At 49.0% G+C, this 27776-nt stretch overlaps 1 protein-coding gene and 1 long non-coding RNA gene across 4 annotated transcripts; one reads left to right on the forward strand and one right to left on the reverse strand.

Moving 5' to 3' along the window:
• On the reverse strand, window positions 1-2455 carry LOC112663962 (uncharacterized). The gene is made up of 3 exons (XR_003139452.3): window positions 2361-2455; window positions 1133-1250; window positions 1-822 (listed from the first exon to the last, which is right to left on the reverse strand). It is a non-coding gene; the product is annotated as an uncharacterized LOC112663962 (long non-coding RNA).
• Window positions 1941-27375, forward strand: CGN (cingulin). Of its 3 annotated transcripts, XM_025452998.3 has the most exons (22): window positions 1944-2027; window positions 3348-3418; window positions 7674-8554; window positions 9585-9685; window positions 9839-9908; window positions 10008-10100; window positions 12308-12435; window positions 13288-13420; window positions 13735-13947; window positions 14389-14537; window positions 14756-14888; window positions 18306-18506; window positions 18822-19028; window positions 19384-19641; window positions 20679-20849; window positions 22392-22553; window positions 23761-23850; window positions 24298-24381; window positions 24491-24609; window positions 24925-25033; window positions 25413-25576; window positions 25892-27375. In XM_025452998.3, the coding sequence occupies exons 3-22, from the start codon at window positions 7688-7690 to the stop codon at window positions 26028-26030; spliced, it is 3591 nt and encodes a 1196-aa protein (XP_025308783.1). In that variant the 5' UTR covers window positions 1944-2027; window positions 3348-3418; window positions 7674-7687; the 3' UTR covers window positions 26031-27375. The 3 variants fall into 3 exon arrangements, with proteins under 3 accessions (XP_025308786.1, XP_025308783.1, XP_025308785.1); XM_025453001.3 differs by lacking the exon at window positions 3348-3418 and having other exon boundaries at window positions 1941-2027; XM_025453000.3 differs by lacking the exons at window positions 1944-2027; window positions 3348-3418 and adding an exon at window positions 4420-4753.
• The last annotated feature ends 401 nt before the right edge of the window (window positions 27376-27776 follow it).

The following is a 27776-nucleotide window of genomic DNA, read 5'->3' on the forward strand; positions in this document are numbered from 1 at the left end:
TTTTTTTTAAATATTTTATTTATTTAGGATAGTCACAGAGAGAGAGAGAGAGAGAGAGAGAGAGAGAGAGAGAGGCAGAGACACAGGCAGAGGGAGAAGCAGGCTCCATGCACCGGGAGCCTGACGTGGGATTCGATCCCGGGTCTCCAGGATCGCGCCCTGGGCCAAAGGCAGGCGCCAAACCGCTGCGCCACCCAGGGATCCCAAATTGTAACATTTCTTAAGAAGATACCACAAACTCTGGAAAAAAACCCCTTAATGTTACTTTTACTACCTATGCCTGATGATGGTGTCCTTCTGAGATTGCTTTCTTGAGGAACAGATGACACAGATGGAGACTCTGGCCTCCTGGTTTTCCTCGTAATCTGTGTCCAGGGTGCTGGAGTAGGGTGTCTCCTTTGCCACCCTAACTTTATATTTACTACAAATATAATAAGTGTCCTAATTATTAAGGTGTTACCCATGAGACTTGAGGAGGTTCCACTTTTCCAATATCTGGGTCAATTAACAATCTCCCATTTCAATTTTTTTTTTAATCTTCCCAGTGGTCTGGAGATAACAAGTCCTGGAGGGATACTTCCTCTTCCGCTCCCCACCCCCACAACTTTTTGCAGTTTCCTCCCCTAGGCTCTGGCCGGTTTGGTTACTTTAATCTCGGTGTAATGATTCCCTTGGAATGCAAAGACTCCGCATCCTAGTTGAGGAACTGGTAGGTGGACTTTACCCTCCAGGACCCACACCTAGCTTCGGAAGGACGGGGGCAGAAATGAACGTCAGCATGCGCACCAGACTGCCAGCTGCATTTAAGATTCCTTTTCAATCCTAAATAGGTACACAATAAATATTTGTTAGGAATACTATGCAGAGCCCAGCAAGGTAAACTAATCCCTTTTTTACATATCTCAACGGTTAAAATCTTAGGAAGGCAACTTTAATGCTGTTTAACCACAGTCAGCGTAGTTTGCTCAGCACCCCTGACCTGACTACTCTTCTAGGGCCTGAGATCAGTTCCTCATCTGGAACGGCTCAGCTCTACAATGGATTCACAGTCTGGGGTTGAGTCCCCTTTTGTTTAGAGCGAGGGTCATTCTTATTCGTTATAAATTTACATCCCCTTTCAATGTAAACTTACACTGATGTTTACCCAGTTTCCATTCATTCAGCAAATTAAGCGCCTCCTGTGTGCTGGTCCCAGTAGCAGGCATTTGGGGAATCAGCGAACAGAACAAGAGATCCTTTCCCTGGTGGCACTTAACGTGGGACGGGAGACAAACGATGAATACGATTTAAAGAATTTAAGTATGTAATTTGGGAAATGATAAAAAAAAAAAAACCCACAGAGGAAAAGGTATCAGGCTGGACCACGATCTACGGAGGCCAGAGGACTGGGGGCTGCGCTGAGGCTGGGGAGAGCTGGGGAGGAGCGGCGAGCTGGAGTGCGGGGCTCCGGCGTCCGAGGACCGGGGAGCTCCCCTGCGGAGGACAGCAGACGACCTGGGTCACGCGGGCTAGGTGAGGGCGGAAAGCGGCCTGAACGGAGGAGGAGGGCCGTTCCCCAGCGCCGCCGAGAGGATGCCCAGCCTGGGGCTTCCCAGCCACACGCCGCAGCCCCGCGCAGCCCCGCGCCCCCAAGAGGGCCTCCCGCGGCCCCTGCCCCCCGGCCCACGTGACCCGGCCTGGGACCCCCGCCGCGAGGCCCGACGGCGAGCGCCCCGCCCCTCGCGGGAAGCGGACCAACCCGAGGAAGGGGAAGGCGGGGCGGGGGGGGGGTGACGGCCCGCGGGGGCGGGGCTCCGGGGGGCGTAACAGGTAGGTGGGGGAGGGAGCGCGGAGGGCCGCAGGGGAGGGCCGCAGGGGAGGGCCCGGGCACAGCCGGTGCAGTGCCGCGGCTGCAGCTCGGCGGCAGCGGGAGCTCGGGCCCCAGACCCAGCCCCGGCCCCGGCCCCAGCCCCGGCCCCAGCCCCAGCCCCGGCCCCGGCCCCGGCCCCGGCCCCGGCCGGAGCCCGCGAGCGCGGAGCCCGACTGGGGTGAGTGACCACGGAGGGGCGAGGGCACCCAAGAGGCGAGCGGGCCTGGGGGGCGAGGGGCGAGGCGGCGTGAGATGCCCTCCTCTGGGCACAGGTGCTGCCCTGGAGAGGGGTGCGGGGTGGCGGTGGGGGGAGCACTGACTCTAGGGACCGTGTCGGGGAGGGCACTTGAGACCAAGGCTGCTCTTCGGACAGGAAAGCGTCTCGGGGCCAGGTTATCGCTGGAGGTCAGACGCCCGTCCCAGGGGCGGAATTTCTCTCGGGGACCGCAGTGCTAGGGGGAAGGAGTTAGTTTCAGCTGGGCGAGGGGGGCTGCTGCCTGAGGGCAGAGACCTGGGGGGAAGGCGTCCAGGGGGGCTGCTGCGTGAGGCTCAGACATCAGGGGGAAGGTGTCCAGTGCTGCTGCCCTGAGGTCCCGTGCCCCCCCCCCGCCCCCGCCCCCGCCCGTTATGAGCTGGCGCTGACACCTGCTTTCAGGCTCTGAGATGTCCCCGAGTCGTGGTGGTATCTTGCTCTAACATTCACCTATAGGTGAAGAGGCTGAGGGGCAGAACAAGTAGGCACCCCCATCGCTTTGAAACTATTTAAACCTTTCAGTTTCTGTCTGCCTTTGCTTTGATACCTGGGAGAATTGTCCCTTCTTCCTCTTGAGAGAGTGCTCTCCAAGAGAGGGATATGAGGAAGTAGAGATCCCTAGGCCTAGAAATGTGTGAAAATACTTTCTAATGAGGCCTCTTTCTGGGGCTAATGTCAAACCCCCTCTCCCCAAGCACACATGCCTCCTTCTGTGGTTCTAGAATGGGGCCATTGGGTGAGGTTTGGGAGCGTAACCAACTTCCTTGAAGCCTCCCAGAAGATCCCCATTACTCCTTGAAACCCCACATGGCATGCCCAGCCGCCTGACCACGATGGCTGTCAGACTGGCAGTAGGCACCAGTGGTGTGGGAAATAGACAGGACTCCCTTGGAGACCACAGGACTAGGGGAACTAGCACCTCTAGGTCTCCAGGTTGGATGAGAGCTGCACATTGGGGCTGAGACAAGACTTCTGAGGCAGATTTCCTTGCCTTAGGCACATAAGGAACCAGAGAGCCAGTCTTAGCTTGGCCCCTTTGATGCCCTGCCTGAGGAAAGTGGTTGTAATTGGGAAATAATTAGCAACCGCTATGTTGTCCGCAGGCTGCCTACACGTGCCTCTGCACCTCTTCTTTCTTCCTTGATATTTAGGAGTGGGGGGCTGGCCCTACAAGACTGCTAATCCAGAGATTTGCCTGACCCTAAGAGGATTCTAGCTTCCCAGAACCCTTTCTTCTTTCCCCAGGCTGACCTGCATGCTATCAGCCCTGTGGGAGGTGAAGAAAAGGTAGGGCTGCTTCTCTTCGTGCCAAGGAGGTGAGAACTGAGGGCCAGGGAGTTGGCCTAGGCAAGTGTGGGATGCAACTGGGGAAACTTGAGAGGGAGGGGTAGGGGACACAGAGTCTTCCTGTCACCTGCTGGCCTGTCACTCACCAGGTTCTTTTCCCTTCTGTTCCTCCCTGTTCCTCTCCACCTTCTGCCTCCTCCCTCAGGGCCTTGGCCTTGGCATCTCGGCTGGACAGTCCTTGCCCATGGTTTTGCCCCCTGCCTCCTCTGTACTGTGGAATTTCTCTGGTCTGCTTTATGAGCTGCCACTGGAGTCTCCCTGGCCCTCCCCTTCCCCTTGCCTCTCAAACCAGTCCAGCCAGTTTGCAGGGCCCAGTTTGTCATTGTGTTTTTTCCTCCACTGGCCAAGCTGCTCTAGCCTGGCTCTCAGGTTTCTGCTTTTTTCAGTGGACTGGGCCAGGAGTCCACTTGGAGTGTTTGTGTTTTTGTTGTTGTTGTTGTTGTTTTTGTTTTTATCCATGGGGAACCATCTTGTCTTTGTAACTCTTTCTGAGAAAATAGCCAACTGATCAAGGTCACTGAACTGTCCTTTTCTATTTTAACCATTTACTTCCCTTGTTACCTCTGAAGAGTCTAATTTCTATACCTCTCATTCTTCCATTTTCTAAATCTGCTGATTATGTGGCATCTAGCCCTGCGTATATCAGTTCTTCCTCTGCACATGCCAAACCACCCCACCCTAACTTTCTGCCACCCCACCCCCACTTTCTGCTAGAAGCCCAGGGACTGTCACTCCCAGTTGGAAGCCAGATGCTTATGGCTGGGCCAGAGGTGACGGAATTGGGGCAGGGCAGGCTAATGAGTAACCCAGGGAAAAGTGGCTGCCTGATACAGGTGCGCAGTATGCTTCCTCTCCCTACAGGCAGGAATGGCAAGAGGCAGACAGATGAAGATGAAGTTAAATTAACTTGTGGCCTGGGCTCTTCCTAGAGCATAGTTGGTGAGGAGTGCCCTGGTTGCCTGCCAGAGGAGGGAAGAGCAGGAGCAGGCTGTGAGAGCGAAGCTTCAGTACTCCAAGTTTCCTGGCACTAGGGCACTGTTTACCTGCCTCTGGGGCTTACGCAAGACCTTGGAGCTGCACCCCAGGCCACGCCCCACTGTCCTCTGTAACTAAAGGCGGATAGGTTTCGGGTTTTCCATGTTGAATCATTTAGAGCCCTGCTTCCCGACTCACCCCAAAGATCACTTCAACCCTCCTTCAACCTTACCACCTGTTCTGGGACTACCATTCCCTTGGAAATTAGGGAGTCATTGGGACCTGGGGAGCACGTTCAGCCCTACCTCTGAACAACTTGGTGTCCTTGGGTGAGTGAGGGGCTATACACTCTGCTGGGCCTAGCCTGGGAGCTCCTTGACCTGAATCTGGAAGATCAGTAGATGTACTGACAGAGTAGAGCTGTATTATGAATAAATCATGTGACTTCAGAGAGCTGGCAGTCTAGGCACATGGTTCCAAAATTATGAATGGGGCAGAAGAGAGGTCTAGTTATGAGAGCAAATGATAAATGGCTGTGAGGGATCACTGGGTAAATCTCACCACTGCTGTGCAAGTCTGCCTTGGTTCAGGATACAACCTTTAACAAATATTTATTGATGCATGCTGTGTCACCAGGCCGTGGGGCCACAGGAGTCAGCTGAGAGCTGTGTTCTTTGCCCTCTGGGAGTTTATAATCTAGTAGGAGAGACAGACAGGAAACAGTCATCACTCTGATAAGTATATAAAAATAAACTGTGGCAGAGGCACACAACTCTTGATCTTGGGATTGTAAATTCCCCACATTGGGTGTAGAGATTACTTAAAAATGAAATCTTTAAAAAAATAATAAACTGAGGCAAATTCATTGAAGGACAAGTGTAGAGCATATAACATGGTTTTGACCTAGTTTGTGGGAGAAGGTCTTTGAGAAAGGCTCTAAGGAAGTGACATCCTTCTGTGAAGGACTTGAAATAAGGAAGGTCCTGCTGAAAGGAACAGCATGTATGCAGGATAATGTTGGTTGTCAGCTTTGTAACAGACATAGTCATGCTGCTAGGTATGTTTCATGTTTCATATCTTGTCGTGTTTGCCCCCTCCTTTTTAAAAGATTTTATTTATTTGAGAGAGAGAGGAAAAAAAAGTGAGTGAGTGGGAGGGAGAGGGAGAGAATCTGAAGCAAACACCATGCTGAATGCCGAGCCCAACATGGGGCTCCATCCTATGACCGAGAGATCATGACCTGAGCTGAAACCAAGAGTCTGATGCTTAGCTGACTGAGCCACCCAGGGGCTCCTGTTTTCCCTCTTTTTATTAAAGTGGAACCTAAGTAAATTAAATGCAAGAATCTGAAGTGCGGAACATGATAAAATTTTTACAGCTGAATATGCATGTAATTATTATTGTCTAATTCTCACAGATAATACCTTTTTAGGTATTATCATTATACTTATTTTACAAGTGAGGAAATTGAGGCTCAGAAAAGTTGTGATTGCGCAAGGTTGTATATATCTAATGAAGAGCAGGGCTAGGTTCCTTTTTTACTGGATGAGTGGTTTGGATAACTGATCCCTTTGCCTCAGAGCTTCTTTCTTGATCCATTCTCTTACCATTCTAACAAAGGACCCTGCCAACCGGGATCCCTGGGTGGTGCAGCGGTTTAGCGCCTGCCTTTGGCCCAAGGCGAGATCCTGGAGACCCGGGATCGAATCTCACATCGGGCCCCCGGTGCATGGAGTCTGCTTCTCCCTCTGCCTATGTGTCTGCCTCTCTCTCTCTCTCTCTCTCTCTCTCTGTGTGACTATCATAAATAAATTAAAAAAATTTTTTTTTAAAAAAAGGACCCTGCCAACCAATTATCCTTTTGTTTGGAGTATCTACGGTTGGTTAAAGTCCTCCCCAATGTTGGAATGGTGGAAGGACAGGGATCCTTTAGTTCAGGGTGGGCTTGGAGGTGTTCGTGAACCTCTTGAGAGTCTGTGGTAAAAGTCTGTGTGGACTGTTTCTTGGGGGGCAGTAGTGGGGGTGGGTGCATTACTTTCATCAGTCTCTCAAATTGAGTCTCTCGAACCAAAAAGAAGAACCATTGCCAATAAGGGCTCCTCCCTCCCGGTTCCTTTTTCTGGAGTGGAAGGGCTGAGAATGCTAGGAATGTTCTTCCCACCAACCCCATTCTCACCTGGAGCAGGGCCACTCCATCCCCTCTCACCTTCCTAGCAAGTCTATAGCCTCTGAAGGGGGCCTTGCCAAATTTTCTTGGCCCAGAGCTCCACTGGGAGATTGAACTGGGTATGTTTGTGTGTCTGACTGGCTCATTGGATGCTCCTCCTCCAGGTTGGTGCTAGGCTGTGGTGGAGATTAGTTGCAGGGCTGGGGAAGCTGGAGTTTTTATTTGCTTCAAGGAGAACCTGCCCTTCCCAGTTCTTGGAGCCAGAACATACCTGGAATATATTCCATTTGCCAACCCTAATCTTAGGCTAACACCAGCTGGAGGAGTTGGCCTGTGGGTGGTCCTGGCTCTGGCCTTCAGGTGGGACAAGTCTGCCTGTCCTAGGACCTCTTAGGCTGACACTCTTTTCAATGTTATTTAAATTTTTTTTGAATAAGCAATACATCTACATGGTTCCAGATTTAAAAGGGACAGAAGATGCACAATAGAAAGGTAGTTACTCTCCCCTGCCTGTCCTTAGCCCTTAGTTCCAAGTGGCATCACTGCTGTCCTCCCAGAAATGGGATGGCATACCTTGGGGTGGGGGGGTCTTCTGTATTTTAAATAGGCTCTGGGAGTAGAGGGCTGCTTTTCTTCATTGGGATAGCGATATGTTAGGTGGGGTTTGGGTTCTGCCTTGATTGGGTTTGGAGGAGGCACACCGTAGTATATGTGTATGTGTGAAGATCAAACAAAATCATTAAACTCTTGACAAAGCCAGGTCCCTAGGACTGTATAAGAAGAAATGGATTCTTCTAAGTCAATGGGTCTCAAAATCTGGACCAGCAGCATCAGTATCACCTGGGAACTTGTTAGAAATGCAAATACAGACCTACTGAATCAGAAACTATGGTGATAAGGTCCAGTTGTCTTGTGTTTTCATAGGCCCTTGAGGTATTTCTGCTGCTCAAATAAAATATGAAGACCACTGTTCTATGTAGAAGGAATGACAAGGCAATAAGCCACACAAAAGCCAAATAGGTGGAGGTTTCTGGGTTTCTACTACCAGTCTCTCAGCTTTAACTGTTTTCTTAAATTTCTAGGATCCCTCCCATTCATGGAGCAGGCATCCACCATGGCTGAGCCCCGGGGCCCTGTAGACCATGGAGTCCAGATTCGCTTCATCACAGAGCCAGTGGGTAATGCAGAGATGGACACCCTGCGTCGTGGTGGACGACGTCCTGCTAAGGATGCTAGAGCCAATACCTATGGAGTCGCTGTGCGTGTGCAGGGCATTGCTGGGCAGCCCTTTGTGGTGCTCAACAGTGGGGAGCAAGGTAGTGACTCCTTTGGGGTCCAGATCAAGGGGACCAACAACAGAGGGCCTCCAGGAGCTCTAAGCTCTGACTCTGAACTCCCTGAAAGCACCTACTCTCATGCCAAGGAATTTCCTGCCCGCTCACAGGGCAGCATGTCTGATGAGGAGCTTGGGGCCCATTGGAATGGAAGGCTACTCCGATCCCAGTCCCAGGCATCACTGAAAGGCCCTGCCCCTGTGAGTCCGAGCACCAGGAGCACTAGCCTGCTGCAGCTGGCCCCTGAAGTAGCTTCCCCAGGGAGCACTATTGACACTGCTCCCCTGTCTTCAGTGGACTCACTCATCAACAAGTTTGATAGTCGCCAGGGTGGGCAGGCCCGGGGCCGCACTGGCCGGCGCATGCGGACACTGCCCCCTGAACAACGCAAGCGGAGCCAAAGCCTGGACAACCGGCTCCCACGGGATACCCTTGATGAACGAGAACATCAGTTCCCTACCCATTGGACTCCTAGCACAAAGCGTGACAGCCACATGGGCAACTCCAAACAGTCATCCCAGAATCAGGGCCCTCTTGGTGGATTTAGCTGTTCCCGTCAGACCCAGGACTGGGTTCTTCAGAGTTTTGAGGAGCCACGGGGGAGAGCCTGGGACCCTGGCATGCTACAGGTCAGACCTCATTCCTCTGTGGGACCCAATAGCCCTGGAACCCCTTGCCAATTTAAATAACTTGAGGCAGAAAGTTTCAACTTTTGTCCTCCACTTTATCCATCTACTTCATAGGTGGTATTCATGTGTACAAGATACTTCCATGGAGGGATCCCTGGGTGGCTCAGCGGTATAGAGGCTGCCTTTGGCCCAGGGCGTGATCCTGGAGACCCGGGATTGAGTCCCACGTCGGGCTCCCTGCATGGAGCCTGCTTCTCCCTCTGCCTGTGTCTCTGCCTCTCTCTCTCTCTCTGTGTCTATCATGAATAAATAAATAAAATATTTTTTTTTAAAAAAGATACTTCCATGGAAATGGAACTAACTATGAAATCTGCCTTCACAGCATGAGAGTTACTTGTTACAGCTCTGAATCATGTTACTAGTATTTGCTAGGTCTGTAGCATAAGTAAGACAGGCCTGGTAAGATGAACAGCTTTTGGTGCTCTTGTCAGGAGTCTCCTACCTTTGTCTCCCACTCAGGAGTTTAAGTGAGTGGGGAATGACTTCTTGGAGGCAAAGTTAAGCCTGTTTATTTACAAATTCTAGTATGTTAACTGTCGTTAGTAATAAGTAACTTGTCCCAGAGCTCACAGCTAGTTGAAATCTGCTTGTCAAATAGAATGTGGCTTGCAGGAACAGTGAGAGATGTAGGGATGCCTGGGTGACTCAGTGGTTGAGTGTCTGTCTTCAACTCCGGGCTTCCTGCATGGAGCCTGCTTCTCCCTCTGCCTATGTCTCTGCCTCTCTCTCTTTCTCTGTCTCTCATGAATAAATAAATAAAATCTTAAAAAAAAATAGTGAGAGGTGTACCCTGCTAGGACCTCTCCTGGGCCTGCTGCTCAAGCCTCACCGGTGTTGCCTCTTTTCCCCCACTTGAAGCTTGTTCAGCATGCTTGGAGGGCCTCGTCTCCTACCTACTGTTTCTGCGCTATCTGAACTGCACACACGCTTCTGACTTAATCTTCCTATTTCTTGGATTTATGTTTTGCAGTTCAAATCAACTCCAGACCTTCTCCGAGACCAGCAGGAGACGGCCCCACCGGGCAGTGTGGACCATGTGAAGGCCACTATCTATAGCATCCTGAGGGAGGGGTGAGTGGGGGCCCTCTCAACAGCACAGTCACACGCCTCCCTTCTTTTCCTCCTAGCTTCATTCCCTATCTTCCCTGACTTTAGCTCTTCCTTCCCTCATCTCTGCTACCTCTTCCCTCCCTTAGCCTTTGTTTCTAACCTTTTATCCTCCAGAAGCTCAGAAACCGAAACCTCTGTGAGGAGGAAGGTCAATTTGGTGCTGGAACAGATGCAGCCTCTGGTGGTGAGTGGCCATCTCCTGGTGGGAGCAGGAGGCAGGGTTGGGCCTCTGGGGTCTGGGGTCTGAATGTTGACCCATTCCTTCCCACCCTGTCTCTGGCAGATGACTTCTGGATCTGCTAAGGGCCTGACTGGGCAGAGTGAGCTCAGCCAAAAAGTGGAGGAGCTACAGCAGAAACTGGATGAGGAGGTGAAGGTGAGGGGAGATTGGAGGAGCAGGAGGCATACAGGACACGGGAGAAACTGTGGCCTCGGCTGCACTTCTAAGCAATGGGATGCACACTCGTATGTTGTGACACAGGGACAAGAGCGTGTGCTGGTCCCACCAAGGACTTCTTGGGTTCTCTGGAGCATGGGGAGAAGAGCACATTCATCGGGGCTCTGACCTCTTCCATTCATTTCCTTTGGAAGTTTTTGTCCTGGCTTTGTGCTCACTAGTTGTGGATGCCTCGAGCACATAGCTACCTCAGTCCTTTTCACTGGTGTCATGATGATGGCAGTACCATCATTAATTGAGTATACGTACTTAATTTATTTGAGAGAGCATGAGTGGGGGAAGGGGCAGAGGCAAAGGGAGAGGCAGACTCCCCGTTGAGTGGGGAGCCAGTCCCAGGACCCCGAGATCATAACCATGACCTGAGCCAGAATCAGATGCTTAACCACCTGAGCCCCTAGATGCTCCTATTGAGTATGCTTCCGGTAGCAGGTGCTCTCTGGGAATATGTAGTAATTATGGTGTTCTTGTAAAGTAGGTGTTGTGGGCCCTTTCATGATGAGAAAACTAAAGATCAGAGAGGTTAAGTGATTGCTTAAGGTAGTAAGTCACAGAGAAGGAATTTTAAAATTCAGATCAGCCTTATGCTAAAGTCTGTGAACTTCCTTTTAAAAAACATAACCGGGATCCCTGGGTGGCACAGCGGTTTAGCGCCTGCCTTTGGCCCAGGGCGCGATCCTGGAGACCCGGGATCGAATCCCACGTCGGGCTCCCGGTGCATGGAGCCTGCTTCTCCCTCTGCCTGTGTCTCTGCCTCTCTCTCTCTCTCTCTCTCTCTCTCTCTCTCTCACTGTGTGCCTATCATAAATAAATAAATAAATAAAAATTTAAAAAATAAAATATTTAAAAAAATAAAAAATAAAAAATAAAAAATAAATAAAAAACATAACCGTGGGGCACCTGAGTGGCTTGGTCGGTTGAGCACCTGACTTTTTTTTTCTTTTAAAGATTTATTTATTTATTCATGAGCGACACAGAGAGAGACAGAGACGGAGAAGCAGGCTCCCTGTGGGAAGCCTGATCTGAGACTTGATCCCAGGACCTCGGAATCATAACCTGAGCCAAAGGCAGACACTCAATCACTGAGCCACCCAGGCGCCCGAGTGTCTGACTTCTGATTTCAGCTCAGTTCATGGTCTCAGAGTCGTGGTATTGAGTCCTGTGTCGGGCTCTGTGCTGGGCATGAAACCTGCTTGGGATTCTCCCTCTGCCCTTTCTCCCAACTTCTCTCTCTCTCTCTCTGTCTAAAAAAATAAAATAAATAAAATAGTTTAAAAAAATACTGCTCCCACCTCTCACAGTATTGTCTCTTACATGTAGTTAGTACTCAGTACATGTCGAATTGTAACTCCTCTTATTTCCTAGAAAGCAGTATAGTGTACCAGTTAAGTAGTCAGCTGTGGAGTGAAACTGAGTTCAAATCCTGGTAACTGTTGGCTGTGTCCGTTTCGTGGGCATGTCCATTACATGTTCTAAGCCACTATTTCCTTAACTGTAAAGTGGGGATGATAATTGTACTATGTTATTTATCTGTGGCTGTGTAATGAATTACCTCAAAACCTAGCAGTTTGGAGCAGTTTGAAGCAGTCATCTCCTGGTGTCTTGAGGGCTCAGAATCTGGAAGCAGCTTAGCTGTTACGAGTTTCCAGTCAAGGTATTGGCTGGGACTGTAGTCATTAGAAGACAGTGGGTGTTAGCTGGAGGCCTCATTCCCTTGCTGTGTGGACCGCCTCATGGGGCTGCTTGAGTGTCTGCACGTTATGGCAGCTACCTTCCCCAAGGGTGAATGATCCCAGAGAGAAGGTAAGGAGGAAGCCGCAGTGCCTTTTTAGGACTAGTCACTGGAGTTCCTTATGTTTGTTAGAAGAGTCCTTAAGTCCAGCCCATACTCAAGGGGAGAGGCTTTACCCTTTGAAAGGAATGTCAGAGAATTAGTGGACATACTTTAAACCATCACAAGTCCCCAGGCTTGTTAAGAGGATTACATTGCAGATAAGAAACACCGGGTCCATAGTACAGTGCCTGTCATGTAGTAAGTATCAGTAAACGTTAGACATTTGCATCACTCCTGGTCCTTCTGAGAGGCTTTCCCTACTCTCCACCTGTTTTACTCTGCCTGCCTTTTCCAGAAACGGCCGAAGCTAGAGTCATCTCGGCTTGGGCTGGAGCGGCAGCTGCAGGAGAAGGCAGAAGAGTGCAGCCAACTGCAGGAGCTGCTGGAAAGGAGAAAGGGCGAGGCCCAGCAGAGCACCAAAGAGTGAGTACAGCTAATGGTGTGCATGGGGCTGCTTGGGGACCAAGGCCAGGGTTGGAAGTACCCCCTGGGTGAGACATGGAAAGGTATCTCTAGAAGCTAGAAGGGGCAGACAGAGATAGTTTTTTTTTTTTTTTTTTTTAATTCTTTATTTATTTATGATAGTCACACAGAGAGAGAGAGAGAGAGGCAGAGACATAGGCAGAGGGAGAAGCAGGCTCCATACACTGGGAGCCCGACGTGGGATTCGATCCCGGGTCTCCAGGATCGCGCCCTGGGCCAAAGGCAGGCACCAAACCGCTGCGCCACCCAGGGATCCCCAGACAGAGATAGTTTAAAGATAGGACCTTTCTCTCTTTACTTTCTCTATTGGTGATGATGATAGTGCCTAAGTTGGGTTACCTGGATTTGCCTCTTTACTTTAGGCTCTAAATCTGCAAAATAGGTTAATCATAGTTCTTACTTCACAGGATTGATCATTCAGCATGTATTTTTGCAATCAATACTGTGTGGCAGGCACTGATCTAGATTCCAATGAACCATTCAGATGAAGAGCACTGTTCTCTAGAAGCATAGTTTCTACCCAGGGGTGGGGGGAGCCAGACAGTAGTAAATAATGAACACATCAGGTAAGAAAATTTGTAGCATGTGAGAATGTGATAAGTAGAGTAGGTCAAAGCAGATCAGAGGGCCAAGAGTGGAGGAGCAGGTTCCAGTATTAAAGTGGTCAGGGGAGGCCTCCTTAAGATTTGAACAGAGACTTGAAGGACGTTGAAATGGATGAATGTGTGTAAAGTGTTTAGAAAACTGCTTGACATGTGGCACGTGATGATATTATCTATTAATAATTATTAGGCTCCAGAACATGAAGCTCCTTGTGGACCAGAGTGAAAGGGTACGATGTGGGCTGGAGGCCCAGGTGAAGGAGCTGCAGGACAAGCTGAAACAGGCCCAGGAGCCTGAGCCTGCTAAGGAGGCGCTCATGAAGGTAGGCAGTAGGATGGCTCCTGTGGCCTCTGTTTTCTTTCAGTAGAGCACCCTCAAGTCTGCTCATCTCCAGTGTCCCCAGAGTATGTACAGTATGCAACTGATTATGGGTACCCCTTAATGTGCTTTCAGACATATTTGATAGTGGGGTGGGGTTAGAACTCAGAACAGAGGGCATCTTAGAGGGCAGAGAGCACCTTGTGCTGAGTCTAACAGGTATGAAGTGCTCAATACATATTTTTGATGGACTAAGTGAATGAACAGACAGGCAGATCTGAATAAAGTTCCTCTGTTCTTCCACCTTCATTTCCCCAGGACCTGTTAGAGGCCCGAGAGCTTCTGGAAGAGGTCTTAGAGGGGAAGCAGCGGATGGAGGAGCACCTGAGACTGCGGGAGCGGGAGCTGACAGCCCTGAAGGGGGCCCTGAAGGAGGAGGTGGCCTCCCGTGACCAGGAGGTGGAACATGTCCGGCAGCAGTGCCAGCGAGATGCAGAGCAGCTTCGCCGGAGTATACAGGATGCAACCCAGGCATGTGACCAGAGCAGGGGCTGTCAGAAGAGGGCATCCCCCCAAGAAGAGGCTTGAGGTCTCTTGGTATTTTGGGACTTTCCTGGTCGTAACTGGAACTCCCTCTAAAAGACACACATGAGATGCATTGAGAACCTTGGCCAGAAGACCTACAAGGTCTCCTTCTACAAGGGCAGAGAGGGAATGCAGACGAGGAACACCATGATAAATAAATAGGGGAGGCTTCCTGTAAATGACAGCAGGGATGGGGGTGGGGTGGGGGTGGAGCTATAACCTGGGGAGAGCTTTCTGCTAGCATTGCACCCAGCATCACTGGGCTATCATGGTGTGTAGCTGGTGTGATGCCCTCTGGGCCTGATCCTCCCCTTCCACACTTCTACTTTGGTCTGAAGTGCGTTCTTCCCTCGGAGCCTCCTGGCCCCCAACTGCCTCCTTCCCTAGGACCATGCTGCATTAGAGGTGGAGAGGCAGAAAATGTCAACCCTGGTGCGGGAGCTGCAGAAGGAGCTGGAGGAGACCTCAGAGGAGACAGGGCATTGGCAGAGCATGTTCCAGAAGAACAAGGATGAACTTAGAGCCACTAAGCAGGAGTAAGGACTTTGCCTCTCTCCCAGTAATGCTTATCTGGGATTCCTATATCCTGCTTTTCTACCCATGCTGTGCCCTTTACTCTGCCGAGAGTGGGTGCCGAGGGTGGGTGCCGTCCATTGGCTTCTGGGGAGGTGGTTTGCATTGTCCTGCTAACCTCTGCCAGGCAGTTGGCCTGACCTTGTTCCCTTTCCCTTTGCATTCACCTGGCTGGATTCAGACTCCTGCAGCTGCGGATGGAGAAGGAGGAGATAGAAGAGGAGCTTGGGGAGAAGATAGAGGTCTTACAAAGGGAATTAGGGCAGGCCCGAGCTGGTGCTGCAGATACTCGCCAAATGGAGGAGCTTAAGAAGGTACTTGGAGGGACACCTGGCTGGCTCAGTCAGTGAACATGAGACTCTTGATCTCAGGGTTGTAGTTTGAGCCTCATGTCTGGGTATTACAGACATATAAAATAAAACATTTAGTTAAACAATAAAAGTATAGGAGATAGAAATTTTAATTGGAGCGATAGAGATAGTACCGTAAGGGAATGATGAAAGACATCTTAACAGTATTAAACAGCAAAGATTGGAGATTACTTAAAAAAAAAGGGGTGGGGGGGCAGCCCTGGTGGCACAGTGGTTTAGTGCTGCTTGCAGCCCGGGGTGTGATCCTGGGGACCCGGGATCAGGTCCCATGTTGGGCTCCGTGCATGGGGCCTGCTTCTCCCTCTGCCTATGTCTCTGCCTCTCTCTCAATCTCTGTGTCTATCATGAATAAATAAAATAAAATCTTAAAAAGAAAAAAAAAACCTTTAAAAAAAAAAAAGGAAGCACTTGGAGTTGGGGCATGGAAGGGCAGGATGGGGTGATGGGCACTGACCTCGCTTACCCATGAGGACCTCCACACTGTGTGGCTGCCTCCTGTGTTTGGTTTTCAGGACCCACCTTGCCTGTTCAGCCATCTCTCTCCCCAACACATTCTGATGCAGTTGGGTTCTCATCGAGTATACATGTTTCTAATGGAAAGGACTTCTGGTTGGGTTCTAGCCAGAGGCTGCTGGCTGCCTCCCAAGAAACCTCATGGGGAGCAGCATTTAGATGGATTTGTGAAACTCCAGGGTCATTTTTGCAAGCTTGGAATTTGGTCTGCACAGGGAGAGCTGATCTGTTGGAAGAGGCTAGAAGTGGGATTGGGGGGCTTAAGGGGAGCGGGCAGGGGGATGGGCTCATTAACTACGTCTATGAAACAAACATTTACAGTTAGAATGCCATTTTATTAACTTGTGCAAGCGTCATCACACAGACTGGAATATTTGCATTGGCTCAGCCAGCTGACCTACTTGGGAAGCCAAATCTAATTCAAGGGCTGCTTATAGAATCTAGAGGTAGGGAATTCAATATTATATCATACATGGGTGTTTTATAAATGACAAGGTCATCAAATTGAAGTGAATACAAATAATTTCTTCATGTTCCTGGTATTAGTTTATGAAGGACAAGAAAGCAATTCATTATTTTTGATGATTTAGAAACTTAGAAAATATTTTTGTTAGTATAGGGAACTGGCATTTATGGCCTCCCGAGGATCCTTCTAGGTTTACAGTTCTTTGATTCATTATGCTGGATATGTAGTTGGTGCCCATTTAATGAGTATTAATTAATCAGTGTGTGTTAATCATGTCTTTACCATAACACTGCCTACTTGTAATCAAGGTAATCATATTTATTAAATGAGTAAAGAAGTATAGCTCTAAGTGATGATTTTCCAGATAAATAAAAGTCCAAGCTTATGCCAAATACTTGGTGGAGAAAAAAAGTGTTAACCAAATATACTTTCAGTGATTGTGAAATGAAAAGTGCTCTTAAATTTTTACTATGTTAATATGAAGTTAACAGATACCAAGGATAGTCTGAAGTCTGTTTGCTGTATTAGTTGACATAATAAACTTGGACATTCCTCTGGACAATCTCAGTGATTTATTATGTGAGATGAAGCTTAAAAGCTAAAAAGTAATACTAGTGCTTCATTTATCTCACATATGCAGTGTATTTAATTAAGTACTCACTCAAACAACATACATATGAGAAAATATTCCCCATCCAATGTAGACCCCATGAGGTCCTGTTTTTTCCTCTATAGTTAGTTTTGTTAGTGTCATATGTTGAAAACTCAAAAAATATAAACTTTCAGCCTAATTATGGTATTTTCTGAATTTCAGAAGTAGCTAATAGCTAAAGAACTAGAACCAGAGCTCATATTTTAATTTTTAAAAAGATTTTATTTTTACACCCAATGCGGGGCTCAAACTCACAACCCCAAGATTAAGAGTCACATGCTCTACTGACTAAGCCAGCCAGGCGCCCCAATATTTTAACTTTTTAAAAAAAGAAATAAGAGAAGCACCACTATTTATTGTGTAATATGTTTTGATTTTCAACATATTTTCTTTTGTTTTTGAAATAACCAATCCTATTTTATTCAAACTCTCATCTACTCTCACTGCGTGTGATTTCTTTTTTATGGACATTTATTTCACATGACATAGAATTTACCCTTTTATTTTATTTTTATTTTAAAGATTTTTTTACTGGGGCACCTGGGCAGTTCAGTGGTTGGGCATCTGCCTTTGGCTCAGGGCATGATCCTGGGGTCCTGGGATTGAGTCCCATATTGGGCTCCCAATGGAGAGCCTGCTTCTCCCTCTGCCTGTGTCTATGCCTCTCTCTCTGTGTCTCTTGTGAATAAATAAATAAAATCTTAAAAAAAAAAGATTTTTTTACTTTATTTGAGAGCCAGCAAGAGCATGAATGGGGGTGTAGACTCCCCACTGAGCAGGGAGCCCAATGCAGGGCTCCATCCTAGGACCCTGGGATCATGACCTGAACCAAAAACAGATGTTTAACCCACTGAGCCACCTAGGTGCCCCGAAGTCACCCTTTTAAAGTGTACAATTTAGTGGTGTTTAGTATATACACAAAGTTATACAACCATCATCACTATTTAATTGCAGAACATTTTTATCACCCCAAAAAAGAACCCCATCTGCATTAGCAGTCACTTTTCCCAGCTGTTTGCAACCACTAATCTACTTTCTGACTCTATGCATTTACCTGTTCTGCGCATTTCCTATAATTGTACTCCTATAACATATGGCCTTGTATGTCTGGTTTCTTTCACCTAGCATAATCTTTTTTAAGGCTTCCCAATGTTGTAGCAAGTATCAGGACTTCATTATTTTTTAGGGCCGAGTAATATTCTATATGGATATATCATATTTTGTTTCTCTGTTTACCAATCGATGGACATTTGGGTCACTACTGTATTTTAGCTCTCATGAATAATGCTGCTGTGGACATTCGAGTGAACATGTTTTTTGAGAACATGTTTTCAGTACTCTTGAATATGTGTCGGGATGGAATTCATTTTTTTTTTTTAATTTTTATTTATTTATGATAGTCACAGAGAGAGAGAGAGGCAGAGACACAGGCAGAGGGAGAAGCAGGCTCCATGCACCGGGAGCCTGACGTGGGATTCGATCCCGGGTCTCCAGGATCGCGCCCTGGGCCAAAGGCAGGCACCAAACCGCTGCGCCACCCAGGGATCCCTCGGGATGGAATTCATATGGTCACTCTATGATTAACTTTTTGAGAAACTGTCAGACCATTTGCCCAAGTAGCCACACCATCTTTTGTTTCCCCAGCAGTGTAGGAGAGTTCCAGTTGCTGCGCAGTCTGATGGCCCTAGCTGCCTCCTGGTGCCTTGCCATTGTCCCCTTTTCCTTCTAGGAGCTGTGCCAGACACAGAAGGAACTTAAGGAACTGAAGGAAGAGCAGCAGAACCAGGAGGTGGCTGGGCGTCACCGGGAGCGGGAATTGGAGAAGCAGCTAAAGGTTGAGGCTGATCGAGGCCAGGGGTTGGAACAGCAGAACCTCCAGCTACAAAAAACCCTCCAGCAACTGAGACAGGACTGTGAAGAGGCTTCCAAGGCAAGGGGAGTGGGCCCGGGGCTTAGGAGGTGGAGGCTGAGGGGTCTGGAGGGCCGAGGAGCCAGAGGGCATGGAAAATGACCTATCATGGGTATGTACAGACCAGACCCTTGTCCTAGGTGTGTGGTTAAAGTAGCCAGGGTTTGGCAGGGAGGGGGTGGCAGGGCTGTACCTGCTGATACCCACTTCCTCTGCAGGGGTGGGATCCTCAGGGGCACTACCACTGTTGTGGGCTCTCTTTGGGGTGGCTTCCCTGATACGGTAGGTGACCTGGAGCCCCAGGGTCTGAGCTGCCACTCCCTGAACTGGCCGCAGGCTCAGGTGGCAGCAGAGGCAGAGGTGGCGGTGCTGGGGCAGCGACGGGCAGCAGTGGAAGTGACACTTCGGGAGACCCAGGAGGAGAATGACGAGTTCCGACGGCGTATTCTGGGTCTGGAACAGCAGCTAAAGGAGGCCCGAGGCCTGGCAGAGGGCGGGGAAGTGGCAGAGGCAAGGCTTCGGGACAAGGTGCAGCGGCTAGAGGTCAGTGCCCTCTGCACATCATTGGCTTCCCCCTGGCCCTCCTTCTTCTCACCCCTGGGTCAATACTCCAGCTAAATCCTCAGCTATCAGTTTTGTTTTGTCCCCGGTGTGCTTCTATTTGTCTTCCCAATTCAATGTTAAACTTGGGCTTATTTCCTGGAGTGTGCTTTGTTGCAAACGTCTTGCCCCTTGTGCTGGTATTTTTGTCTCTTATCCCCCACCCTATGCCTTTTCCTTTTCTTGATTTCTTTGCTAGTCCTTTGGAGCCTGTTTTCACTGCCTACCTTTTTCATAGCTCGCTTTCCTTCCCTTCCATCTACTCCCCTCCAAATGACTTCTGTCTCCCCTCTCCCAGGCAGAGAAACAGCGGCTCGAAGAGGCCCTGAATGCCGCTCAGGAAGAGGAGGGGAGCCTGGCAGCTGCCAAGCGGGCACTGGAGGCCCGGCTGGAGGAGGCCCAGCGGGGGTTGGCCCGCCTAGGGCAGGAGCAGCTAGCACTGAACCGGGCCCTAGAGGAGGAGGGGAAGCAGCGGGAGGCGCTCCGGCGGAGCAAGGCTGAGCTGGAGGAACAGAAGCGCTTGCTGGACAAGACTGTGTGCCAGCTCAACAAGGAGGTGGGGCATGGGGTGGCCTGGCTCTTAGGAGGAGGCCTAGCTCTTAATGAAGCTTACGTTGGGGGAGGGGGATAGGGTCGGGGTCAGAATGGTCGGTGGTGTTTGCTTTCCTCAAGTTAATTGCTGGGGAGGCAGAATCTTTGGAGAGGGGTGTCCTTCCTACTACCCCTCAGTGGACAAGAGTCCACCCCGATATCCCATCCATGGTGGTCTTGATCCTTGGGGAGTGTTTCCTGGGATTCTTCCTTACATGTCTGTAAGACCTGAACACAGGAATCTTTATTACTAGAATTTTCTGTTTGGAGTAGGGAAAGGAAGGGTCTAGGATCTCTTCCTAGATGTCTTTAAGACCTAAACACAGGATTTTTGTGGGTGAAATTTTATATTTGAGGGAAGGCAAAGAGAAAGGAAAAAAAGGAAATAAATTGCATTTTTTTCAGGTAAGGTTCTCCTCCTAATCTCTTTTTAAAGCTAGAGCAAACATACATATTTTGTCAGTTCTAAAATGCACATTGCCAACATCTCCAGAGTTGACTTGTGCCTTATGACTGTGTGTTATAGTTCAGTTGACAGGTTTGTTTCTTTTGTTTTTGGTTTTTGGTTTTTGTTTTTTTTTTATGGTACATCTTCCAATCATTGGCATCTTGGGTTTGTTGAAATTTGGTCATTTAAGGTTTACTTTGTATCAGACACAGTTATAAGTAGTTTACATAATTAATATAATTCTCACAAACAATCTTGTGATGTAGGTACCGTTATCTTCCCATTTTACAGATGGGGAACTGAGACCCAGAGAGGATAAGTAACTTGCCTTTTGCCACATAGCTAATAAGTGGTAGAGTCAGGATTTGAACCCAGGCCATATGTGTATTATTACTTGCCATACTAGGGACCTAGGCCTAGGGGAGAGCTGGGGAGGGTGGCTTCAGCAGTAAGAAGAATCTGGGGGAGTCTGGGCTTAGAGGAGGGTGGGGAGGGGGGTCTGGGTTTAGAGGAAGGACAAGAGTATAGTGCTAAAAAGGCTCTTTTCATCCCAGCTGGAGCAGATTGGGAACGATTCTAAGCAGGCTCTGCAGCAGCTCCAGGCCCAGCTGGAGGATTACAAGGAGAAGGCCCGGCGGGAGGTGGCGGATGCCCAGCGTCAGGCCAAGGAATGGGCCACTGAGGCTGAGAAGAACTCAGGGGGGCTGAGCCGGCTTCAGGATGAGGTAGGAGCAGAAGTGGCAGGGGGTAGAAACCCTTCCAACGTCCTTGGTTTAAAGGTCACTGCCTCTTTTTTTTTTTTTTTTTTTAAGATTTTATTTATTTATTCATGATAGTCACACAGAGAGAGACAGAGAGGCAGAGACACAGGCAGAGGGAGAAGCAGGCTCCATGCACCGGGAGCCCGACGTGGGATTCGATCCCGGGTCTCCAGGATCGTGCCCCGGGCCAAAGGCAGGCGCCAAACCGCTGCACCACCCAGGGATCCCTTTTTTTTTTTTTTTTAAGATTTTATTTATTTGAGAGAGAGTATAAATAAAATATTAAAAAAAAAAAATCCTAGGGACGCCTGGGTGGCTCAGTCATTTAAGTGGCTGCCTTAGACTCAGGTCATGATCCTGGAGTCCTGGTATCAAGTCCCACATCTGGCTCCCTCTTCCAAATCTGGCTCCTTCGTCAGTAGGGTATCTGCTTCTCCCTCTGCCCTGCCCCCCTGCTCATGCTCTCTCTCTCTCTCTCTCTGTCTGTCTCTCTCTCTCACCCTCTCAAATAAATAAATAAAATCTTGGGACACCTGGGTGGCTCAGCGGTTGAGCATCTGCCTTCAGCTCAGGTGTGATCCTGGAGTCCCAGGATCGAGTCCTACATCGGGCTCCCTGCATGGAGCTGCTTCTTCCTCTGCCTATGTCTCTGCCTCTCTTTCCATGTCTCTCATGAATAAATAAATAAAATCTTTAATAAATAAATAAATAATATCTTTAAAATAATTTGAAAATCTCAACACTGCAATGTTAGTGGAAATATGGTAACAGAACCGAGGCATGTCTGACACAGAGTAGGTGCTTTAAATATGATGGCTAGTTTTAATGCTTCACAATCTTTATTTATTAAAAGAATTTTTTAATAAAGGTTTTACTTATTTAATCATGAGAGACATAGAGAGAGAGGCAGAGACACAGGCAGAGGGAGAAGCAGGCTCCCTGCGGGGAGCCTGATACAGGACTCTGTCCCAGGTTCCTGGGATCACACCCTGAGCTGAAGGCAGATGCTCAACCACTGAGCCACCCATGTGTCGCTCACAATCTTTTACAGTAACAACTTGTTATAATTTTGTTTTGTGATTACATAACCCTCCCTTTTTTTAATGTTCATCCCTTTTTGTTAAAAAAAAAAAAAAGTCCCAGTACCCAGCCTGTAGCCCATATCACTTAAATCATATCTCCTAGGGCTAGGACCTGGGATCCGTTGTCTAAAATCTCCTTAAGTGATTCTAGTTTGTGTAGAGCATTCTAAAGCAATAAAGAAAATGGACTAAGAGCTCCTGCCTGCCTGCTAGATAGGATGCTGCCTGATTCCTGAATTGTTGAATAAAGCTAGCTAGATCTTCAAAGAGAAGACAATGGACTAAACCTCAGCCAGCCTTTTATTATTACCGTGCTCTGGAGATTTAAAGATCATCAGTGAGGAAACATTGCTCCCCACAGGGCAGACTGTTCCCCCCACCCCCACCCCCAGCTCTCATCAGTTGCATTCTCCCTTCCACTCAGACCCAGAGGCTCCGGCAGGCCCTGCAGGCATCCCAGGCTGACCGGGACACAGCAAGGCTGGATAAAGAGCTGCTGGCCCAGCGACTGCAGGGCCTGGAGCAAGAGGCAGAGAACAAGAAGCGCTCCCAGGATGACAGGGCCCGGCAGCTGAAGGGTCTTGAGGTGACAGCACAGGGGGTGGTGGGGGAGGGGCGCAGGTGGGACTTCTGTGGGGGAAGGGAGCTGGACACTCCAAGCCCCCTTTCTATGCTAGGTACCCAAAGCAGGTAGCCCACAGCTGATGGATTTTGTTTGAGCGCAGTACTTTCAATGACTCTGAATCAATTGCCAACGTTTAGAAATTTATACGTGTCATTTATATATTCTGATTTCTGGTTCCTTTTGTACATTTGGAAAATATAGTAACACTGAGCTTCTAATCCTGAGCTGTCTGCATGGCAGCAGTTGGCTGGAGCTGAGCAGTAGCCTCTCCCCTTTGGAGTGAATAATGGTCTTCAGTTTGCTATATTTGGCAGTAATAATATAATAATAACAGTGACAATAGCAGCATTAAACGCTTACATGTTATGCCATCTGCCAGGTACTGGAGACTCCTTTAATTTTTTTATTTTTATTTTTATTTTTTAAACATTTTTATTTATTTATGACAGTCACAGAGAGAGAGAGAGAGGCAGGGACATAGGCAGAGGGAGAAGCAGGCTCCATGTACCGGGAGCCCGACATAGGATTCGATCCCGGGTCTCCAGGATTGCGCCTTGGGCCAAAGGCAGGCGCCAAACTGCTGCGCCACCCAGGGATCCCCTGGAGACTCCTTTAATCCTGAGAATAACTCTGTGGAATAGGTAGTCTTTTCTCCATTTTATAGACTAGGAAAACTGACACACAGAGAGGTTAAACACCTTGACCATGGCTCTTCTGCTAGGAAGTGGTAGGTCTGATTTTCAGACCCAGACAGTGTGTCTCCAAGAGACCATACCCTTGGTCTCTCTCCATGGGACTGCCTGGCTTGAGTGCACTTCCTTCATCTGAATCCTGGCGCTTCGGGTTCTGACTCTCTCCAGCTCAGCTTTGGCTCAGGCACTTTGGCTTCTGACTGTTTTCCCATTAGGGAATTAGGGCTGCCCCACTGAGGAATAGATTCTGGGGCAGAGACCAGAGGAGGCATCACCACCCTTTCCTCAGTGCCACGCCTGGTCAGCAGAGGGTGCTAGCTTCCATGGTGGCTCCAGGCAGGGGCACACACCAGCTGGTTATGGGGACATGTGAGACAGAAAGGTCTGTGGAGGCTAGGAGGAGGGTCCTGGTTGGGGGTTAGCATTCTGGTGTCCAGCGTGTGGGGCAAAATTAACCTGTTGTTCCCATGCCACAGGAAAAAGTCTCACGGCTGGAAGCAGAGTTAGATGAGGAGAGGAGTACCGTGGAGCTGCTGACAGAACGTGTGACTCGTGGCCGGGACCAGGTGAGTCCTTTCTTACCCTTCCCCCGTGCCCACCCCTGACTGCAATACCTTCAAAAATGCCTCCAACCTCCCATGCTTTGTAATCTGGAGAATTCTGGCTGCTGAATCTGTGCATGGCTCGTGCTACTTCAGGGTCTCTCTGCTTCGGGCCAGGTGGAGAGAAGCCAGGGATTTGAGTGGAACAAGAAATCCTGGTAGCCTGGGATACTCTGACCTGAGCCCAGGCTGCTTCCCTTCAGAAGGGATGCTAGTTCCTGGTGAGATGGAGGAGGCCCTGTTTCGATTCTGTGGCTCTTCCCATTTGACTAAGCTGTGATTTCTTAGTTGCCTAAGAATTGCTGGGATTCAGAAGGCATCCTACTGTTTACTCTCTGTCTCATATGGTTTACCTGGCTGGTTCATTATTAGCCCTCCCCAAATCTGACCCCTCTCATCTGTCCTTACTAGGTAGACCAGCTGAGGTCAGAGCTCATGCAGGAGAGATCTGCTCGACAGGACCTGGAGTGTGACAAAATCTCCCTAGAGAGACAGGTGAGCAGAGGAGTGAGGAGTCTTGGGGATAGACCCTCAGAGGTAGGTGAATGACCATAGGAGGGATCAGAAGTGGAGCGTGACCATGAAGACTTTCTGTCCCTCTCAGAACAAGGACTTGAAGAGCCGATTGGCCAGCTCAGAAGGCTTCCAGAAGCCCAGTGCCAGCCTCTCTCAGCTTGAATCCCAGAATCAGGAGTTGCAGGAGCGGCTGCAGGCTGAAGAGAGGTGATGTGAGCCCATCCTTCCTCTCTCCCTCTGGCCTTTTCTTCTCTGAGGTTTTCTCCATCTTGCACGTCAGACATGGCCAACCTAGCCTGATTATTAGGGGGAATCTTTTCTTTTGGGAAAGAGCAGAAGGAGTGGAATGCAGAACTTCTGGAATGTGAATGACCTCTTATCTCTCTGGTTCTTTGGATCTGCCCTGGATCCTCCCTATTGTGACAGGACTGAGAGGAGTTCATGGAGGCTGGAGGGGGCCAAGTAGGGTTTCCTTTAGAAATGGAGATAGCCATAGACATCCCCCCTATCACACCTTCTTAGGGAGAAGACGGTCCTTCAGTCCACCAACCGAAAACTGGAGCGGAGGGTTAAAGAGCTGTCCATCCAAATTGATGATGAGCGGCAGCATGTCAATGACCAGAAGGACCAGGTAAGAATGATAGCCAGGGCCAAGCAACCATATGGTAAGCATATACTGTGCTTTTGCTTAAAGGCCAAGGGAGGCCCCATCTCATAGGTCTTTCCAACTTCTACTGTCCTTGTATAAGGTCAGAGACTAGATGGGAGGCACTGGATTAGAGCAGGCATAGTGCATTGAGTGTCATGATGTGGTAGGTTCTCTTTCTAAGTGTTATATGTGTATGAGCTCATTTAACCCCCAAAACCAGCCTGTGAAGTTAGGGAACTTGCCCATGGTCATGACATATTTCTGGGGCAATGATCCCTTGTCAAAATAGCTATGGGGGAGGGTCCCAGTCCATGGTAGCAGCAGATGCTTTTCTAATGTGGGGTTTTGGTATCCTGCCCAGCTAAGCCTGAGGGTGAAGGCTTTGAAGCGGCAGGTGGATGAAGCAGAAGAGGAGATTGAGCGACTGGATGGCCTGAGGAAGAAGGCCCAGCGTGAGCTGGAAGAGCAACATGAGGTCAATGAACAGCTCCAGGCCCGGATCAAAACCCTAGAGAAGGACTCCTGGTATGGGCTGCTTTTCTGCCCCCCTGCTCAATCAGGATGGTTATGCAAGAAGGGAATGAGCTCTCCTGCACTGAATAGGGAGGAGGATCTCTGAGATGGGACTCTGCAGTCCCTCCTTCCTGGCTGGAAGCCTGGATTATTCTTTAGTAGTTCAGCCCCCAGTCTATAGCCCATCTCCCCAGATCTCAGATTGGTGGGGGATCTTGTGAGTACCTTGAGGCCTTAGAACAACTGGGAGTTTCCTTAGTGTGAAAAGCATGATTGTCTGAATCTTTCTGTCTCCTTCCCTTACAAGTATTCCTCTCTCTGACTCAGGCGCAAAGCCTCCCGTTCAGCTGCTGAGTCAGCCCAGCGTGAAGGGCTGAGCTCGGATGAGGAGTTTGACAGTGTCTACGACCCTTCTTCCATTGCATCGCTGCTTACGGAGAGCAACCTGCAGACCAGCTCCTGTTAGCTTAGGTCCACAAAGGACCAGAAACTGCACTTGAGGCCTGCTCTGGCCAGGCCTGCTCTGCCCTGCCAAGCCTCAGATTCCTCATTCCTGGAGGGGGACTTGATTATTCAGCCCTAAGACCGGGAGGGGTGTGAGTGATGATGGTAAAAAAGGCATCAGCATGAAGCTGGTAGACAGGCTTGCCTCTGGAGGAGTGGGTATTTTAGGCCAACTGAGCCCTTCCCTTAAGTGCTGATCCTCCTTCTCCTCCCTCATAACAATAGGATGACCAGCATATAGGCCAAGGGGGATTGAGCAGGATAGGAAGGGATAGACATTGCCACGTACATAAAGCTTTATTTCTTTAGCCCTTACCTCTCAGGCTCAGGGAAATACCTTTGTGATTTTGCTCCCTTGACTCCTGCAACCTGTTTTCCTCTCACTCTGGAGCAAGGTAAAGAGAACATTATAGGTAATGGACACACTGGTGTGGCTCTATCCGCTTGGATGCTCCGCTTTGCACAGTCATGGGACGCATATGGTAGTCTCTGTTCCTTTCCACTCATATATTTTGCCTTCCCCAAAGCCAGAGGATCCAAGGGATCTGTTCTCCCCCTCCCATCTTCACCATTCCTACCTTCCTTCTTTCCTTTTGGTGCCTTAGCCAGGGTGAGGAGATAAGGATGCTCTTCTTACCTCTGTACCTGCACATTCATACCTCTCCAAGGACCAGCTTGTCCCCAACCAGGGCCCTCAGCTTTTCCTGCTGCCCCAGTCTAAAGAGAGCTACTGGTTCCTCGGCTGATGAGCCCTTGGGGGAGGGACTTTGGTAGGACCATGATAAAGTGGTGGGCTTGGTTCTGCTCAGGGTCTCTATCTTTCCTCCTCTTCCTCTGTGACAATGGATGTGTTTGTTTATAAGGGGGTTGCATCTGGGAACCCTGATAACTGTCTACATGAGTCTGAAAAGCAAAAGTCTTCCTTGTGGCTTCTCTGACCCAGATGTGCCTAACCTCAGTAGGGAACCAGGGGACCCTTATTATCTCAGGAGCTTGGACCTGATACGGGGCTTCTTTCTTGGTAGAAATGGGAAGAGGCAATGGAGGATTTATTCCTCCCTTGGGTTTTGGGGAGAGCCAAGCCCTGTTGGAGAGGGAGTAAGGGAGATTATTTACCTCTCTTATTTCCTAAGCAGGCTCTGTAAGGAGCCCGGGTGAGGAAGAAGGCTGTTTTCACCAATGACTTGTAATTTCATGATTAAAAAAAAAAAAAAATTCTATTCTGCAAATTAGATATTTTCTCCCAAATCAACCTACCCTTGATTTTATTTTAAATAAAATGTTAAAATTATATATCTATACTGAAATCCTTAAATTCTCATTCTTTTCCCTCGCTTGTTTTGAGATCTGTTCTACAAAGAAACCATTTTTACTATAGAACTTAGAGGCTGAAGCTGGGGTTTTCTTTACCTCACTTTTTAGAGGGCCTTTACAACAGATTAGATGGAACCTAGGGAACCTGTGTTTATAGCACCTCCATTCTCTCCTAAATAACCTTCTGGGAATAGAAAGGCCAGTAAATGCTGTCTCTGAGGGTTAAAGGAGACAGACCAGAACTGGATTTTATGCTCTTGGGGCACAGGGATATCCCCAGCATTCACCTCCCAGTAAAAGACATTCATTCCTATCTGGTATGGGACCCAGTTCCTACCTGGGAGGTAGCAAAATTTCTGTCATTCCTGCTCTTGTGTTGCCTTGAAGAGAAAGC

The sequence above is a fragment of the Canis lupus genome, chromosome 17 (genome assembly GCF_003254725.2).
Source record: "Canis lupus dingo isolate Sandy chromosome 17, ASM325472v2, whole genome shotgun sequence".
Taxonomy (NCBI): Eukaryota; Metazoa; Chordata; class Mammalia; order Carnivora; family Canidae; genus Canis; species Canis lupus.

Bases quoted from the DNA above. Each gene is read 5' to 3' on its own strand.
- CGN (XM_025453001.3), top strand. From the start codon at position 7,688: ATGGAGCAGGCATCCACCATGGCTGAGCCCCGGGGCCCTGTAGACCAT. The intron at 9,909-10,007 runs GTGAGTGGCCAT...TGTCTCTGGCAG, and splicing joins AACAGATGCAGCCTCTGGTG to ATGACTTCTGGATCTGCTAA. The intron at 20,850-22,391 runs GTAGGAGCAGAA...CCTTCCACTCAG, and splicing joins TGAGCCGGCTTCAGGATGAG to ACCCAGAGGCTCCGGCAGGC.